This window comes from Amphimedon queenslandica, unplaced genomic scaffold (assembly GCF_000090795.2).
Source record: "Amphimedon queenslandica unplaced genomic scaffold, v1.1 AMPQUscaffold_13479, whole genome shotgun sequence".
Taxonomy (NCBI): Eukaryota; Metazoa; Porifera; class Demospongiae; order Haplosclerida; family Niphatidae; genus Amphimedon; species Amphimedon queenslandica.
This window is the reverse complement of record NW_003546285.1, coordinates 95,634-112,036: the sequence shown is the minus strand read 5'-3', so window position 1 is coordinate 112,036 and position 16,403 is coordinate 95,634. Positions and strand designations below refer to the sequence as shown.

Below are 16,403 nucleotides of genomic sequence, written 5' to 3'. Positions count from 1 at the left end.
AACTGATTGATTGATTGATTTTTTGTTTGCAATAATTTGACAAAAAAAACAATGTTAAAGCAGCAGCCAGCAGCTGTGTGTATACATGTAACTATGTGCAAGCTCTTTGTGTGTGTGTGTGTGTTTGTCTATTTTTGTTTTGGTTTGTGCATTTTTCTAGCTTTGACAGAAGTTCTTTTTCTATTCACTTGATGTGAGTAAGTGCTTTGTAATGTTGACACAGATGTTGGCTCTTCTCCTTTCTCTCCTCCGTCTCCTTTGACTGGTGCTACATGTACATGTACTTCTGCTAATGTTCCACTCATTCTTGTCTCTTTCTCTCTATGCCCTTGTTTTTTTCTTGTGGCTTGTTCTGCAGTACTCTCAGTTTTTCTTGTTTTCTGTTGCTCTCCACTTTTGTTTAATGGTGGTGGAATTCTAGCTTGTATTTTATCAGTTTTATGCTCTTTAGTAAGTTTAGCTTGGGTTTTGTCATCTTTATCCTCTTCTTTTGTTACCACTGGGATTGATAATAATTGTATTTCTTCTGTTGGTTTTGATTCCTTTTGTTTTAAGAAATGATCATGATCTGTTGTCTTCTCTTCTTTAAGCCTTTTCTCTTCATCTGATTCTGAATAATGATGTACCCTATCACTGCCTTTAATGTCTTGATTTGTAGCATCAGAATCTTTAACTTCACTTTGATGAATATCTCTAGGAATATTATCATTCTCATGTTCATTTGATGCGATGCCGATTGATGGAACACCAAATGTCAGTTGATCTTCATCTCCTATAGTGTCTCTAGTTACAAGATGTCCTCTGACTCCTCTTTTACTCCTCTCTCTTTTCACTGTTGGTACTTGCAACCTTGTCATATCAAGGCTTAATTTCTGTGTAGCTTGTTCCTTAAAATCATGTCGAGTAGCGTCTTCCATTTGTCCTCTTACAGTCTCTCTTTTTGCCATCCCAGGGCTGCCTGATATTAAGGAATCTCTTACTTGATGATGTACTTCAATTCCTATTGTTGATCCACCTCTTGGAGTAGGATCAAATAATGTCTTTGATCTACACACAACAGGTAATGCATTGGTGCTCTGATTAGATGATTCTTTAGCTATTACTGGCTTAGTAAGATTACTGTTGCTCAGCTCTTCTCTTGATGGTAGTCTGGCTGGCATACTTAGTCTTGATACTGATGCCAAGTCTCCTCTTGATAGAACTAGAGCACTTCGACTCCGTATCAGTTCAGAATCAGTTGTTCTTATTTCTGGTATCACTATGTGTACTTCTTTACTTTCATTTGCTTCAGAAACTGTTCTGGTGTGCCTACTATTATTATTGTCATTTTGATGTTGCTGGTGATTAGTGTCTTCATTATTCATTGGCTCTTCAGTCAGTTGTTGTCTTGGGTTATGCTGATTAATCATGGCATCAGATGCTCCAGGGTTCCTAATCAGTCCTCCTTCATCTTCGGTGAAGATAACATTACGTCTATTACCAAACAACCTGTTCAATATTTTATAAACAATATTCGATTCGCTGCCATCTTCTTCAACAACTGCCCCACTATTAGCTACCAGTTGATGATCTTCATTTAATATTACTAGTAGTCTTGGTTTGTATGTCTCCATTGTGACATGGTGTATTCTTTTGGGTATAACAATTGGTGCTTTGAAAGCTCTTAGCGTTATATTGCAGTGAACCTCATCATGTATCACAATGACTTCTCTCATCTCATCTGTGATATCAATGATCTGTGGCAGTGGTTTGCTGGGAATAGGTTGAGCAATGTAAGAGTTCTCACACATATTGGAGAGCATGTTGACAGTAAAACTCTATAATGAAATGATATTAAAGTATTACATATTATACTTCTGTATGTACATGTACATGTACATGTATGTACATGTACATGTATACAGTACATGTGTACATGTATGTACATGTACACATGTATATCTACATCATGTACTGATACTGCTATTACATGTACATGTACATATAATAAATATAATACATGTAATACATATAAGTTATGACATATACTTCTGTATGTATGTACATGTACATGTACACATACTTGGTATTGAGGCATGTTCTCCAGTAGAGATGGTGCTATTCTAGTTCCATAAATCTTCCACAGTCTTTCCTGTAGTATAGGAAACTGGTCCATTATCCTAAGCAAATCGTCACATTCAATGAAAAACGTCTATAAAAAAATGAGACAATTAAAATAGAATAATAAAATTATTAATGTAATTTTAAGACTATAAAATTTAAAAAATAATATAATCCTATTTTTACGATACTTGTATATCTGTTTCACAGACAAATCCTATCTCAGAGTGCTTAGTGATATTAAGGATCATTCCTAGTTCTCCAAGTATATCTCCAGGTCCATAGAAATCGATAATAATTTCTTCAGGCCCTTGATCAGTTAGTGCAGTTGCTACAGACTGTAAATAAGTTTGATTATTTTTTTACTATGATAGTTAATTAATGCAATTTTAAAATAACTTGTTGTCATGTACAATTTGTCTGTACACTTCATACACGGTATTGGCAAAATGATATGTACTGTACATGTACATGTACATGGTCAGAGGCAATAAGGCTAAAAAATCACCCCAAATTTTTATTACATTTTCTGTTACATATTGGTGTCCTTATGCTATGTAGCAAGTTTGAGCTGATTCCGACTTAAATTTTTAAAGTTACAATCATTTTTAAAAATTTGCCAAAATCTGAAAAATACCCAAGGCTATTATAGCCCATGCTTTTTTCCAAAAAATGGTCAAAAAATCACCCCCAATTTTTATTACATTTTCTGATACATATTGATGTCCTTATACTGTGTAGAAAGTTTTAGCTGATTCTGACTTAATTTTTTCGGGTTATGACCATTTACAAGAGCAAGAACTAACTTTAACAAGTCCAGAAATAAGAATAAAAACTCCAGTCAAAGGCTCGTTCTTCTCAATGAGAATGTCATCAGTGTCAAACTGCTCTATTGTAGCACACTTTCTCAGATTAGCAATAACATCAGGACTCAGACCATTGAGCCAGGATATCTGAGAGAAGAGCGTCTCTGGGCAAGGAGTGGGTAGACTTGCTTGCGTATTTTCAAGGGATTTTTCCTTTTTCTCAATTAGCTACAATAAAGTATTATTCATTTATAAGTATGTAGTGTACATGTATGTGATTATTAATGTACGTACCATCATTAGTTTAGCTGCATCAGTTTCATCAAGCAACCCATTGCTTAGTTGTGTTTTTACAGTTTCTTGACAATTATTCAACACTGCCCTTGTCGCGTGATGCGTCTTTATAGATAAAGCTATTCCTGGATATTCTTTCCTTATAAGTCCAAGGCTCCTTATGACGCAGAGTCTGGTCTCTTCGATTGCTTTTTTAAATTTTAAAGCAATTGAGTCGTCGATGTGTTTGAAGCTTTCGAACTGTGAGAGGACGTCTTCTTCGCCGACAACGAAACCACGGCCAATGTCGTAGCCAACTCTCAAATGTCTATTGGCAAAATAGCCAATCATTTTCAATATCAGGGGAAGCACGGTCTACAATAGTGAAAATAAAAATATTAATCATTTACTATCATTAAACATTTTCTCTCACTTTCTTTGCTTGTATGAAACGTAGCAAAAATATAAGAGCCGAAGTTCTGAGGACTATTCGTACGGTTGCACTTGAAGAATACAACTCAGAGACAATGACTTCGCTCATTATTATTAGTAATATCAACAGTTCGAGATAGCTCCATTTCGATTTCCAGTAATATTGCCTCAAACCAATAATCTACATGTTATTTAAAGATATTATAACATTTCTTTTATATTACAACTGTTTACTTTTATTATCGACTCCAGCAGATAAACAGAGCAGAATATGGCGTTGAGAATTTTAAAAATGAGAAATACAACATCCGTTGCACTAAACTGATACATCACTGTTATTTCAGTGACAGAGAGTGTGACATTCATTATGATAGCAGCTATAACAAGCCATTCGAGATAAGATGACTTGGCGATGATGTAAAATAATTTCAAAAATGCATTAGTAGGCAGAGGGACTATCTGAGCATTGTTCCTGACCACCCAGTCAACGAGTTGATTCTACAAAGAAAACAATTAATTATTAATAATTATTGTTAATCATCGCAAACTGACTATCTTTGGGTATATCCTGGGAATGCTCCAGTGTGGTGAAATATCATCAATTGTAATTAATCTATGATAATAAAAATGATAGTTAATAGTACTTTTTCATAGCATTTTTAAAAAATAACATTTAATAACAAGAGGGAATGAAATAAAAATAAATAAGTAATAACTCGGACTCATTGTGAAAAAAGAGCTTAACAACCAGCAAGTTGATAAATGATAAATATTTAGTTATAAGAGAATTAAAGTGTATTACTATTTAATTATTATTATTTTATAGTATTACTGACCTTTCAGGAATATCAAGGACAGTATCAGCAAGGTTGATCAATACTCTTGCAGCTTCCCTGCTTAGCATCCCAAGCTCAAATTGATGCCAATAACTAGTTTTCTGTCTCTTTACAATCAATCTCCTTATTTCTTCCATTATTTCACTATGCTCATTCTGAGTATCATCAGTGTCCAATGCAGTCTGATCAGTTATCTTACAAGGAAGTAGGTTGCTCCCCCCTATAAAAGCTAATCCAGACTTCTACAGTACAAAAATGATACAAGAATTGATAAGAATTGTTAAAGCTAATTCTATTAATGTGAGAACATGAACTATAATTAGATTAAAATGCAGCAACTTCCAGCATTTTGACTCCCACTCATATTACACCCAAATAGTCAACATTGCTTCACCTGTTTACAGTAACACTAACTCTCCCTTGCCATTATTTACCTTATACGGGTTTGGTATCTCTGCACATTTACCAACAATGTCCCAATCAGCATCGGCAAGGAATCTATCAGCCTTGAGGAGTGATATTGCTCGCATTTTTGTGTCGTGAATCTCTTCAACTGCGGTCGAAACAGTCTTACTTCTCGCAAGGGATATCCTCCTCATTCCAAGTAGATTCAGTAGACACTTAGTCGTCGTTGCATTAATTACTAGAGTGAGCATTACTATGCCAGCTGTGTGAAACAGGACCTGAATTTGTTGTGTGAGGGAGAGAGAATTTAGAGGGAGGAGGAGGAGGTAGGAGTATGCAAGGAAAAGAGTATCACGTAAACAAACAGAGTAGGCTTATATTGTTACAAGATATGACAACTTATACCTATCATAAATTCATTCGGCATGACCATGATATCAAACATTAAATCATGGTCATTATCCTAATAACAAAGGCATTACTTTGCTTCCGACTGTACTGAAATTGATAGCTGTTGTCTCTGCCACCGATAAAGCCAGAGCAAGGCTCACAGCTCCCTTTAAACCGCCCCAAGCTATGACTATTATTTCTCTTATGCTCATCGAGTAGCCGATGTGATTGATGAGTGGGAAAAAGGCCACAGTTACGACCATTCTACAAAAATATGAGAGGGAAAAATGAGTGGATATGGACACCCTGCTAATCTTATTAAAACAGTAACACAAGTCATCTCTTATCAGATTATATAATTACGTGTCGTTGCAGCTATCGGGCAACATAGCAACAACTTGAAAATAAACATTTAACAAATCATAAAAATAACAAAAGCTAGGACAAAAAATAACATTACAAAACACCGAACGCTAGCCCCAAGGGGCATGACAAGATGATGTCATATTACCTTATTAATATTATTCCAAAATAAAGACCAGTGAGCAATATCCAGTCAGTTCCATTCACGCCTTGAAAAGCATTCTGACGAATGACAATGCCAACGATTATGAAGATAAGTGTGTTGGCAAGATACCCCAAGACTTCCCAAAACCTGCGTTATAACAACAATTAACAAATTGTAACATTGATAATTGTGTATATTCATATCGATAACCAAACAGTGCATAAGAAAAAACAAAGCAGACACAAAGGCAAAAGACAGCTCATTCTGCCCTTCCATTAGCATATCCTACAATTACCTGTGTAGGAATACTTCAACTTCTGGACTTATGTTTGTTTTTCTTGAGTTTATTTCATATCCTAAAGCAACAACTGCCAATACTCCAGAGACTTGGAGTAAATTTTCTCCTACGTAATACGTAACATAAGTCGATACTAGCGTGATAGATATCTCGACTAGCGCATCATTATAGACACGGGAGAGCCAGAATATGGATACTTTTGCCATCAAATATCCAAAAACTGGCCCGCCTACAGCAACCCGTAAAAAGTAGAGAAATATCTGTATAGCTGCATGTATGTACATGTATGCATTGCATAATAAAGGAATGGAGATTATCATAAAAGGCAAACATACAAGTACAAGCATATTTACCATCTCTTCCTCTACCAGGAATTAGCTCATCTATCAAGACGTTGTACAAGACTATGGCTGCACCGTCGTTAAGGAGCGATTCACCCTCAATAATGGTCCCTAACTGCTTTGATGCCCCTGATTTGATATAATTGAAAGAAATGCATGGAATTGAGGAATTATAATATGAATTTTATTGCTCTCCATGCAGTAATTAGTATTGCATTACGTGTGCATGTATATTTTATGAGTATGCAAGTACCTATTTCCTTCAAAAGAGCAACTATAGCGACAGGATCCGTCGCACTCAGGATCGTTCCGAATAGCATAGACACGGTCCACGACCAATGATAGGGAAAGATGTATCTTGTTAGTATTGATAATAGAAAAGAAGAGACTAGAAGCCCCGGGCCGGCCAGCACAATCGCTTGTCCTATCATTTTCTTGAATGTGTGAACGTCAAGTGCAAATGCACTCTCAAAAATGAGGGTCGGTAAGAAGATGATTAACATTAGGTGTGGATCAAGATGAGCAATTTGTAAATAGAGATCGATGAAGGCTAAAGGAGGCCAGCTTGTTACGCCAGCAATTAACATGCCAAGTACTATCAGGACGACTGTGTATGGTAGTGATGTGTTCTTTAACAAATGTCTCACAGCAGCTATTAAAATGATAATTATACAATAAAATGTTGTTAATTGTGTTGCATAATCAATCCATGACAATATTGTCATTGGTGGTTGCTCTCACCTCCAACAGCAAAAGCTATAAACAAGAAGAAAATGGCAGCCGAGTATGTGGACTGATCGTGGGGACCACTAGTGTGATCATCAGTCTGGTTGACAGCAGAAGGTTCATTATCCATAGCCTATTGCACCACTGAGTGAAGACTGACAAGGCTGTTATACTGCATGTGTGGGTGTTACTATGGTCACGCTAATGGCATGCGCAGAGTTATGCTGATTATAAAAGGAGGCTGCTCACTGAAGCAGAACAGAAAGAAAAGGAGAAATTAGTAGTCATATCCTTATATATAACTGTGTAATCAGACAAAATAATGTACAAGTCTATCTTGTCGGGTCGTCAGATCACTACTGCAATAATTCTTGCAGTCCTCTCAATACAGTGGTGCTCCAGCTATGCGAGCCCTGCAGCAGCAGCAACTACTCAAGAGGGTGCCCTATCTGATCCAACGTGGAGGGTGAGGAGAAAGGTTGGAAAATATGCTGGACCAGGTCCCCTGGAATACATGAAGCAGCTCCGCGAGAGTCTTTCTACATCAGAGGGGAGCCCAAACGACATTGAACATATTCCTACCTCAGTTTTGTGTTTGATGGACCAAGGTTTGTCTTTATTATACACCAAACATTCATGCTTTTAAATATTATTATCTATAATATCATAATAAATAAAATTATTTTTATTATTAATCTTATTTCTTTCCTTGCAGATGTCATCAATAATGTTCATCACAAAAAGACTCCAAACAGAAATTGCAAGCTAGAGCAGTCCTTCCTCTTCAACATCACCCAGCTCACCAGCTACAACGATACATACTTACCCCTCTCAGAAGCATTCCTCAGAACATACTTGCAGCCGATCAAGCAAAACCTACAAAGGCGGAATGCAAATGAGGTCAAGGTTGAAGTGAGTATATACACAAAGATCGTAAACTCCGATAATGGTAGCAGTTGCTCTGGAGCTGCCCTCGCTCTCAGAGAAGAAATGACGATATATGCTGATGAGGAGGACCAGTGGACAGAGTGGAACATCACCGATGGAGTCAAAGAATGCTGGGAAAACAAGATGGAGGATGGAGACACTCTAGAGGCAATAGTACAGTTCAGATTAAAAGATGAAAGCTGCAAACCCGGACACAAGAAAGTACCTCTTAGAATAGTTGATCCTGCAATTATCCCGACTACCAACAAAATTCGCCGACAGAGACATTGGGATCTCCAACCAGTCATGATTCTCTACCTTGATGACAGCAATGAGAGAGAGAAGCTCAAATCCTCTCTTGGTGAAGACAATGACATCAACAATAATATAGTCGACCTGACAATTGGTAGTGGTGGTGGTGACAATGAGGATCAGGGCAGAGGTAAAAGAAGCAGCAATGACGAGAATGCATGCAAAATTCACAATCTGACAGTCTATTTTCAACAAATTCAGCTAAACCATATAGCCATTCCACAGTCTTATGAGGCCGGGCAGTGCAGCGGTGACTGCTCTATTGCAGTCCAACACCACAACACCTTTACCAATCATGGCAAAATATTAGCATCAATGTACTACTCCTATAACAAAGATAGGGATAATTATCAGGGGACGATCCCTGTAGCCCCTTGCTGCGTTGCTTCTGAATACAATCCACTTACAGTATTAGAATGGGCAACACAGACAACCATAATCATGAAACCATATCCAAGAATGATTGTTAAGAAATGCGAATGCAGAGCATAGAAACTTCTATCCTTATTATTATTATTATTATTTCGTTATTTGGCATTATTATATATATTATATTATTGGTTCTGGAAACTATGCTCCTTATTATGGTTGTAAATACGATTACTTTATTACTATTATTATTATTATATGATTCTACTGCATTTCAAACTTTTTTGCTAAAATAAATATAATTCTTTCAATGTAATCTCTTAAGTGAATTCCGGTTTAAAGCGTAGTATGCGAGTAGTAACAATCCTGCAGGTGCAGTTTAAGCTTCGTGTTCGGCCAAATTACTAAGCAGCCCATGAACAGAATCTCTTAATTCCTAAAACATGATAATTACATTCATTAACTCTCCCACTTCTTGTCCAAGACCCTGCCCTACCTTTCTCCAGTTTGAACTTGTACAATTTGACAATATCTCCATCAAGCCATTCTGGATCAGCTCTTGTTTGATCTCGACTGTAGAGAGTATGTAGGTAGATGTAGTACAAGGGTGTGTGTGTGCAAGTGTTTGTATAGGAGAAAGAAACATGGCAATAATAGATAATCTTTATGCCCACAGTTGTCAAACAGTGATAATCAACGTGTGCTGTACTTGTAGCAAAAAATAACGAACGGTAATCATTTAATTATTAATTCGTACCGTGTTTGGTCATAATATTTATTAGTGCAAGGGTTTGTTCCATTATTTCTTCATGTAGAGCGTGATGCCTGTTGACCATTAATAGAATAAATAAATAAATGAAATCAAATAAATAAATAAATAAACGTACGTAATGTGTACATGTACATGTACATGATGGCATCATAATGAGTCATCAATATAAAACATGCACTGTAGACTATAAACTTAACAGTCATCAATTAGGGCAATAACATGTAGAACCATTATACTTTCACTTTAATGGCTCACCTTATTTTCCCTTAGTGGTCTCTCTCTCTCTCTCTTTGTCTGTCTGTCTCTGTCTGTCTGTCTCTGTCTGTCTCTGTCTCTCTCTCTCCCCCCTCTCTCTCCCCTCTCTCTCTCTCTCCCCCAGTCTCTCTCTCTCCCCCCCTCTCTCTCCCCCCCTCTCTCTCTCTCCCTCCCTCTCTCTCTCTCCCTCTCTCCCTCCCTCTCCCTCTCTCTCCCCCCTCTTACTTTATAACACCAATGATGATTGCTACTCCATTAGGAGTCACCTTTAAATCAACCAAAGCAAAAAACAAGTCGTCTGAAATAAAAACACACACAAAAACAACAAAAGCAATAATAATCAATTTAATATTTTATTCAAAAACAATGCCCACACAAAGCATGTGTGTGTGTTTATCTGTACAATGTAGTAGGTGTACAAGCCAAGAAGCCTTAAGCCCTTAGAAACCATATACAACAATGACAACACATCAAAAACAAATCCTCTACATCATTACAACCTGCATCACTGCAGTCCCTGAGGTGGTTGCTGGTTGTAATGACAATAAAGGGTCCATTAGTACAACTCTCATCATGACAAGTTTTTAACAGAATACCGACGGGCGGCATGACATTTGATACTGAGTCACTGAACTTATTGTATTACCAATGTATGGCTTACCTTTCTCACTGCATATCAGTATGGTCATTTTAATGACTAGCAGGATAATGTCTGTGTTCTTTGTTGATGTGGAAAAAAGAATGAGAGAAATGGAATAATAAAGAAATGGACATTGTTAGATCTGGAAATAAACCAATCTAACTAAAAGTGGAGGCTAAACTAGGGCAACTAGGCTAAATATGAGATACCAAAAGCTACAAATTTTGGGAGGTATACGTATATATAAGAGATTGAAGTCCCCTAAATTCCCTCTAGATCTGACAGTGTTAGCATGTTAACAAACATACATGTACATGTACATGTATATATACTTACTTGAATGTGCTCATGGAGTATCCTTGATAATAAGTTGATGTTATTAGCCGTACTTGTTATTCTGGTTAGGACATCAACTACATAATGGAATTAAGGCGTAAGACGAAGTTAATAAAGATAACAAAAAGTAATTATCAGCATATAAGGACCGCGCTCTCAGAAATAATCAAATATTAATAAATATATGCATCTTAGTGGTCGAACACAGAAGACCTTTCTAATATTAAATATTTATATACCACTACATACCTTATCTAGCACTTAAGAATACAACACATAGCAGTTAGTGGGACCATCGGAATTACTAGCAGCATGTGTATGACATGTGTGTATACTGTAAACGTACACATAATTATATGTGTACATGTATGTGTATGTACGTGTACACATTGAATGTAAGAATGTACGTTGTTTGGGCGAGTGTGACAGGAATGATTCAAGTTATGTAAAGTGAATTTAAATAGCCTCCATTTAAAGGAGCAAAGGAAGCAGAAGAGGAAGGTAGAGTTAGAGAGAGAGAGGGAAACAGAGAAATAGAGAAGAGTGACAAAGGAAGAATGACCAAACACTACGACGTACAGTTATATTGTTTACAACGTTATTTGTTCCTATACGTAATAAGTTATGGAACTAGTGTAGGCTGAGTAATTCCGTTTACCATGGATACAAATTGAACATAATCATTACTCATTTCTGTATTTATACATCAATGCATAGTCTTACCTGAGCGACAAGACTCCCACAATAAGGAAAGCCCTGACAGGACAAGAGAAGAAGATTCAATATGAGAGGATAGTGAACTCAAAGTAAGTTCAACCATTTCACCGGACACGGAAGCATTAAGTACAGACACTAGGTACGAACAAAACCACAAGATCATTTTATTAATTTATTTACCAACTTACTAGGCTTAACAAGATTTAGTAGTACTTTAAAGACAAGTTCCAGAGTGCACGAACTCTCTTTGTGTCGTTTTGATGTGTCCATTAAAGCTAATAGTATCCCAGTGCTTAGTAATTTATTATTAGCACCGGCATGACCTGTATAGCAGAAAATGGACACATGTATATACAAAATAAATAAATAAATAATAATAATGATGAGCCTACATGTACATGCATGGCCATGCAAATAAATAAATGAAGTTAGAGGGTTAGTGATGATATAAATGTTGCAATAAGCGAAAATGATGATGATTAATGGTATATAATCAAGTAATGTAATTAGTATGAAATACAACTACACTGTAATCAAGTAAGCATTTTATTGTGCTGTCTTGTTTTTATTTTTTCTTACACCATGCAAGTATATGCAATTATAATTCTGTACATATATAGCCTTTAGCTTAAAAAAATAAAAACAGAATGCACTAGATTGCATCAGAGGACACAACAAGCGTGACCACAAATAAATAAATAAATAAATAAAATAAATAAATAGATAGATAAATGGAAAAGTTATAATTGGCAGACAGAAAACAAGAGCTAGACTCAGACAGCACAAAACATACAAGGTAAGCCACGATTATCATTAAGGTTCCACAACTAAAGCAACAGGCATGTCAGCTACAGACTAATACTAGACAACCACAGAAATGCTCGTGCTCCTTTGAACTACTCCAGTGCCTCAAGGCTTCAAAATAATAATAATAACAGTAAAGACAATACAGATAGGAATTAAGAACCACATTAACAGGTGGGAAGGCTGTCAAGCATGAGACAAAACAGAGTCGCATGTGTTGTTGTTGTACAAATTACATGGGAAACTATGCTTATGAGTGTGTCTGTGTCGTTATATGCTTTTCATCTTTTGTACTTCCTTGTACCTTTGATGGTAATATCATTTAATAGTGATAAGCCTGAGTTTACGGTTTTGATGTCACTTGAATGTAACTGTATGAGAAGGAGAGGAAAAGAGAGAGAGTGAGAGAGAATTTTAGGAGGGAAGTTGGAACCTCGATAGCAGCTATACATAATGAGAAAACATCAGTGTAGCGATCACTGGATAACAATAAATCTAGAAATGATAATAAGTGATGATAATAATAATCTGTCCCTTTCTGTTTTTCTTTGTATTGGGTGTTGTATGCTGTTGGTTTTTACTGATTGTTTTATAATAATAATAATAATAATAATAATAATCATAAAGACTAGAAGCCCACAAGTTCCTGGGACTATAATCCATGTAAAAAATCACGTAATTATCCTACGTGTAAATATACTTTATAGTGGTTACCATAGGAAAAAATAGGATAAAAGATTAATTAAAGTATTATATAACCGGTGGTTACTAGGAGTACACACCATGAATACAGTAACATAGTGGTTGCTATAGCTAATGCATTTCAAGTGGAATACATTACATGAAGCATGACGTTGCGGTGTAATTGGAACACCAGATGTCAATTAGTGCCATGAATCAGCCGAATGACAGTATGATATCAGAGTGATAAGAAAGAAAGTGGGATATCCGACTTACCAATGTCAGAACCGTAATGTAATACCCTCAACGACTCACATATCAAATTAGAGGAGGAAGTTTTGGCAATACTTAAACCAATTATCAATTCCTGTAAGACTGGCTTCAGTGATATTGAATCATTACCTAATGCAGCTCATATTATATAAGAAATGGGAAAATTCTTGCCTTGCAGTAACTGGATCAAATGTTTAAGTACTTCACATTGCTCAACAACAGAGAACTTATTCCTGCTTAATTTCGCTAATTATAATTTCATTATGCACACAGATGAAATGATAACATCAAATTTAATTATCAATTACTTAGAGAGAGGACTTACTAGCTATGATATCTTGATCATCAGTGATAACTAAAATATTTACAGTGATGTAATACTTAAAAGATATTTATCTTTATTATCTTGCATTACTGTCTAATTCTTTTAGCAAGCCAGAGTCGTACAAGGCTAAAGAATCTTTAATGATCGGCTTGTAGCAAAGGTCACTGACAAAGAGAGAAAAAGAGAGAGAGAGAGGAAGGAAGAGAGAGAGAGAGGTGAAAGGAGAAAGGAAAAGGAAGTTATTAAATGATTTGCGCACACGCACTGTATATACATCAATAAAAAAGCAATTCTAAATCTTATCCATTCTTATGCAACCATCATACAAGTACATGAATAAAACCAACTCTATAATGTTGCATATTCTTACATCGCCAGTGGTCGCTGGTGATAATTTAGCCTCAGCATGGATTGTATCAAATCACTGATTTCACTACCATACTGGGCTTCAACTTCCTTTAAAATCTTACTCAATACCTCGGTGTTGATTCTAAGCTGATATATTAGCGAAAGAAATCCGGTATCCTTCAAATTATATTATTATCATTTAATGTATTATTTATTATTTTACTGTTAGGCACCCGGTCGTGGCCATTTCTAAAATGATGCAACCAAGGGACCAAATGTCAGACCTTTCATCGTAACTGAGGGAGGAAATTAAAAGAGGAAGGATAGAAAGAGGGGAGAGAAGGGGGGAGAGAGGGAGAGAGAGAGAGGGGAGCATAATGAATGAGGTAGTTAATGAACACAGGCTAGTGGTTATGTGTTGTTGTGATGTCATACCATACCTAAAACCATAAGGTGAGGCATCATCGTCCACAAGCTCTGGTGCTAACCATTTAAGAGACCCTAGGTATGACATAATGGTATAGAGTACATGCAATTGTCAGTAAGAGCAGGTGGATTTTTCGTTCATAATTGAAACACAGTACACATAACGTCATAGGATGGACTTGAGTCACTTACCAGGTTTAATTGAAGACCTTAAAGCTGGAGGAGAATCACCTGTTGAGTGTAAACAGAGGTCGAGGAAGAGAAACAGGTGCATATTCTAATGACAATGATCAACTTACCGACACACATGGTATCATTTTCAGATAGGAAGACGTTATTAGTGTTAAGCCTCCTTAACCACAAAGATAGAAAGAGAGAGAAGGGAAAGAGAGAGGGATGGAGTGAAGGGAGAGAGAGTACAATAACAATTAAGACCTAGCTAACTCACTTATGCTGATAATTCTGTCTGTGCATATAAACCAATACCTCAATTAGCTGCCCAGTCCATTTCAGTAATAGCTGCATTAGTAGACCACATATACACAGAGTATACCACAGATACATGCATGTATACATACACGTGTATATCCATAACACGATTACTTATGGACACTGAGATTTAAGACTACGTCACTTACAGTCTTCTCCAACCATTGAATATCTTTCCTTTTACTCATCAACAACTGACCAAGGCTACCTAATAGGTGGGAGATAGTTGCTGTGGAAACAGTTGCTATGCGAGGGTGTTTGTTACCTTTGGGCATGTACTTGGAAATGATGCAAAGGTAAACAGCAGAGTCCTTGAAAGAGAAAGGAGGAGAACGAGAGAGAGAGAGAGAGCAGATTGCAGTGATAACATTAATAATATTGTGTTCAAACCTCTTCGTCCCATTTAATGTAAATATGTTTAGAAGGGACTAAAAATGAGTGCTTCAACTTCTGATAAGAGATCATCTAATAATTGAACAATGGAGTGCTATTGTTATGTAACACAATTACTCAGTAATTTATTGCAGCCATACATTAAGTGCAAGTACACACACATACCTGCTCTTAACATACATGCAACGGTCTACTCTCTCGACCAATGTGCCGCCATAACTCGCATAACTTCGAAGTATTTAAATCATTCGGATACCAGCTAACGCAAGCATGACTTTTGACGTCAGGTAATTGTCAAAGTATGCATATTAATGGGTCTTGTTTGTGTATTATCGGGTCAGTTGTTTACAAAACAATGATGAGAAACAATGTACATACCCACCCACACACACTTTATTGAAGTAGACATTTGCCTCCATCTCATCGATGCACTCAATCTAGTATAACCAATAATAATAATAAGGTAATGGCCCTGTAATCAATAGCTAATGTACTTTCTTCGTCACGTATTGACTGTCTGAAGCCAATTCCTGGACTAACCAAGTAGTATCAGTTAATTGGTCAAGATACTACAAGGAGGAAAGGAAGCCATCAAATCCCTAATGGGTTATACCAGAGACCCACTGACCTTGTACTCCATTAGCTCGCCTGATGGAATTATCTATTTTAACACCTGTGTTTGTACCGGTTTGTACAAATTAAAGGAAGACCAACTTTTACAACTTAAATTATTTATAAATTGAACCACTGCCACGCCCACATGCATGTACATGTACATGTACAAAAAATAAAGGAGTATTTCATTTCTGATTATTATTATTATTATTATTATTGTTGTTGTTGTTATAAAAGGTTGCAAATGGAAGAATGTCTTTCTCTATTTCTACTAGTACCCCTATTATAATTATCATAATTATTAACATCAACATTATTGTCAATTGATTCTCGAGTTCTGATTGCCGTAGTCTCTTCGTTGCTTGCCCACGCTCTCTTTGATAAGTATAACGGGACCTGCTCCAGCCATTGTTTCTCTCTTTTTCTTTCATCTGGTATAAATGTAACCAATTTGAGTTGTATCCAAGGAACATAGCTACTATACAGGCCCCTACCACGCTTAATGTCTTCTGATATACGTGGAGAGGCGTCGTCATATCTTCTCTGAACGTATTCGTCTTCGTATTGGTGAGATGGAGCGACTCTTTGCCTCCATCGTCTCCTTAT

General features: G+C 36.5%; 3 protein-coding genes across 3 annotated transcripts; 1 reads left to right on the top strand and 2 right to left on the bottom strand.

Annotated features, from left to right (window-relative positions):
- Positions 1–19: 19 nt before the first annotated feature.
- Positions 20–7,350, bottom strand: LOC100638762 (sodium/hydrogen exchanger 10-like). Its single transcript, XM_003384983.2, has 16 exons — positions 7,131–7,350; positions 6,643–7,041; positions 6,402–6,518; positions 6,046–6,316; positions 5,754–5,897; positions 5,335–5,506; positions 4,882–5,130; positions 4,448–4,689; positions 4,164–4,224; positions 3,846–4,109; positions 3,613–3,792; positions 3,201–3,554; positions 2,907–3,134; positions 2,292–2,438; positions 2,063–2,191; positions 20–1,817 (listed from the first exon to the last, which is right to left on the bottom strand). Exons 1-16 carry the CDS (start codon positions 7,243–7,245, stop codon positions 129–131), a joined length of 4,761 nt encoding a protein of 1,586 aa, XP_003385031.1. The 5' UTR covers positions 7,246–7,350; the 3' UTR covers positions 20–128.
- A 25-nt stretch (positions 7,351–7,375) lies between these two features.
- On the top strand, positions 7,376–9,039 carry LOC105312033 (bone morphogenetic protein 6-like). Its single transcript, XM_011404350.2, has 2 exons — positions 7,376–7,723; positions 7,831–9,039. The coding sequence occupies exons 1-2, from the start codon at positions 7,438–7,440 to the stop codon at positions 8,844–8,846; spliced, it is 1,302 nt and encodes a 433-aa protein (XP_011402652.1). The 5' UTR covers positions 7,376–7,437; the 3' UTR covers positions 8,847–9,039.
- Positions 8,981–15,911, bottom strand: LOC109580742 (serine/threonine kinase-like domain-containing protein STKLD1). Its single transcript, XM_019994236.1, has 26 exons — positions 15,811–15,911; positions 15,677–15,751; positions 15,575–15,619; positions 15,180–15,254; positions 15,055–15,100; positions 14,939–14,997; positions 14,749–14,819; positions 14,600–14,652; positions 14,493–14,531; positions 14,315–14,375; positions 14,098–14,170; positions 13,897–14,051; positions 13,617–13,690; positions 13,527–13,556; positions 13,373–13,447; positions 13,205–13,330; positions 12,681–12,742; positions 12,552–12,618; positions 11,632–11,766; positions 11,450–11,578; positions 10,727–10,803; positions 10,412–10,469; positions 9,976–10,048; positions 9,481–9,548; positions 9,220–9,296; positions 8,981–9,159 (listed from the first exon to the last, which is right to left on the bottom strand). Exons 1-26 carry the CDS (start codon positions 15,820–15,822, stop codon positions 9,103–9,105), a joined length of 1,872 nt encoding a protein of 623 aa, XP_019849795.1. The 5' UTR covers positions 15,823–15,911; the 3' UTR covers positions 8,981–9,102.
- Positions 15,912–16,403: the final 492 nt, after the last annotated feature.

Bases quoted from the DNA above. Each gene is read 5' to 3' on its own strand.
- LOC109580742 (XM_019994236.1), bottom strand. The intron at 15,101-15,179 runs GTTTGAACACAA...TTCTCTTTCAAG, and splicing joins ACATTAAATGGGACGAAGAG to GACTCTGCTGTTTACCTTTG. The intron at 10,049-10,411 runs GTAAGCCATACA...TTTTTATTTCAG, and splicing joins ACTGATATGCAGTGAGAAAG to ACGACTTGTTTTTTGCTTTG.
- LOC105312033 (XM_011404350.2), top strand. From the start codon at position 7,438: ATGTACAAGTCTATCTTGTCGGGTCGTCAGATCACTACTGCAATAATT. The intron at 7,724-7,830 runs GTTTGTCTTTAT...CTTTCCTTGCAG, and splicing joins TTTGTGTTTGATGGACCAAG to ATGTCATCAATAATGTTCAT.
- LOC100638762 (XM_003384983.2), bottom strand. From the start codon at position 7,245: ATGGATAATGAACCTTCTGCTGTCAACCAGACTGATGATCACACTAGT. The intron at 3,555-3,612 runs GTGAGAGAAAAT...TCACTATTGTAG, and splicing joins GTTTCATACAAGCAAAGAAA to ACCGTGCTTCCCCTGATATT. The intron at 1,818-2,062 runs GTATGTGTACAT...ATTTCATTATAG, and splicing joins AGAACATGCCTCAATACCAA to AGTTTTACTGTCAACATGCT.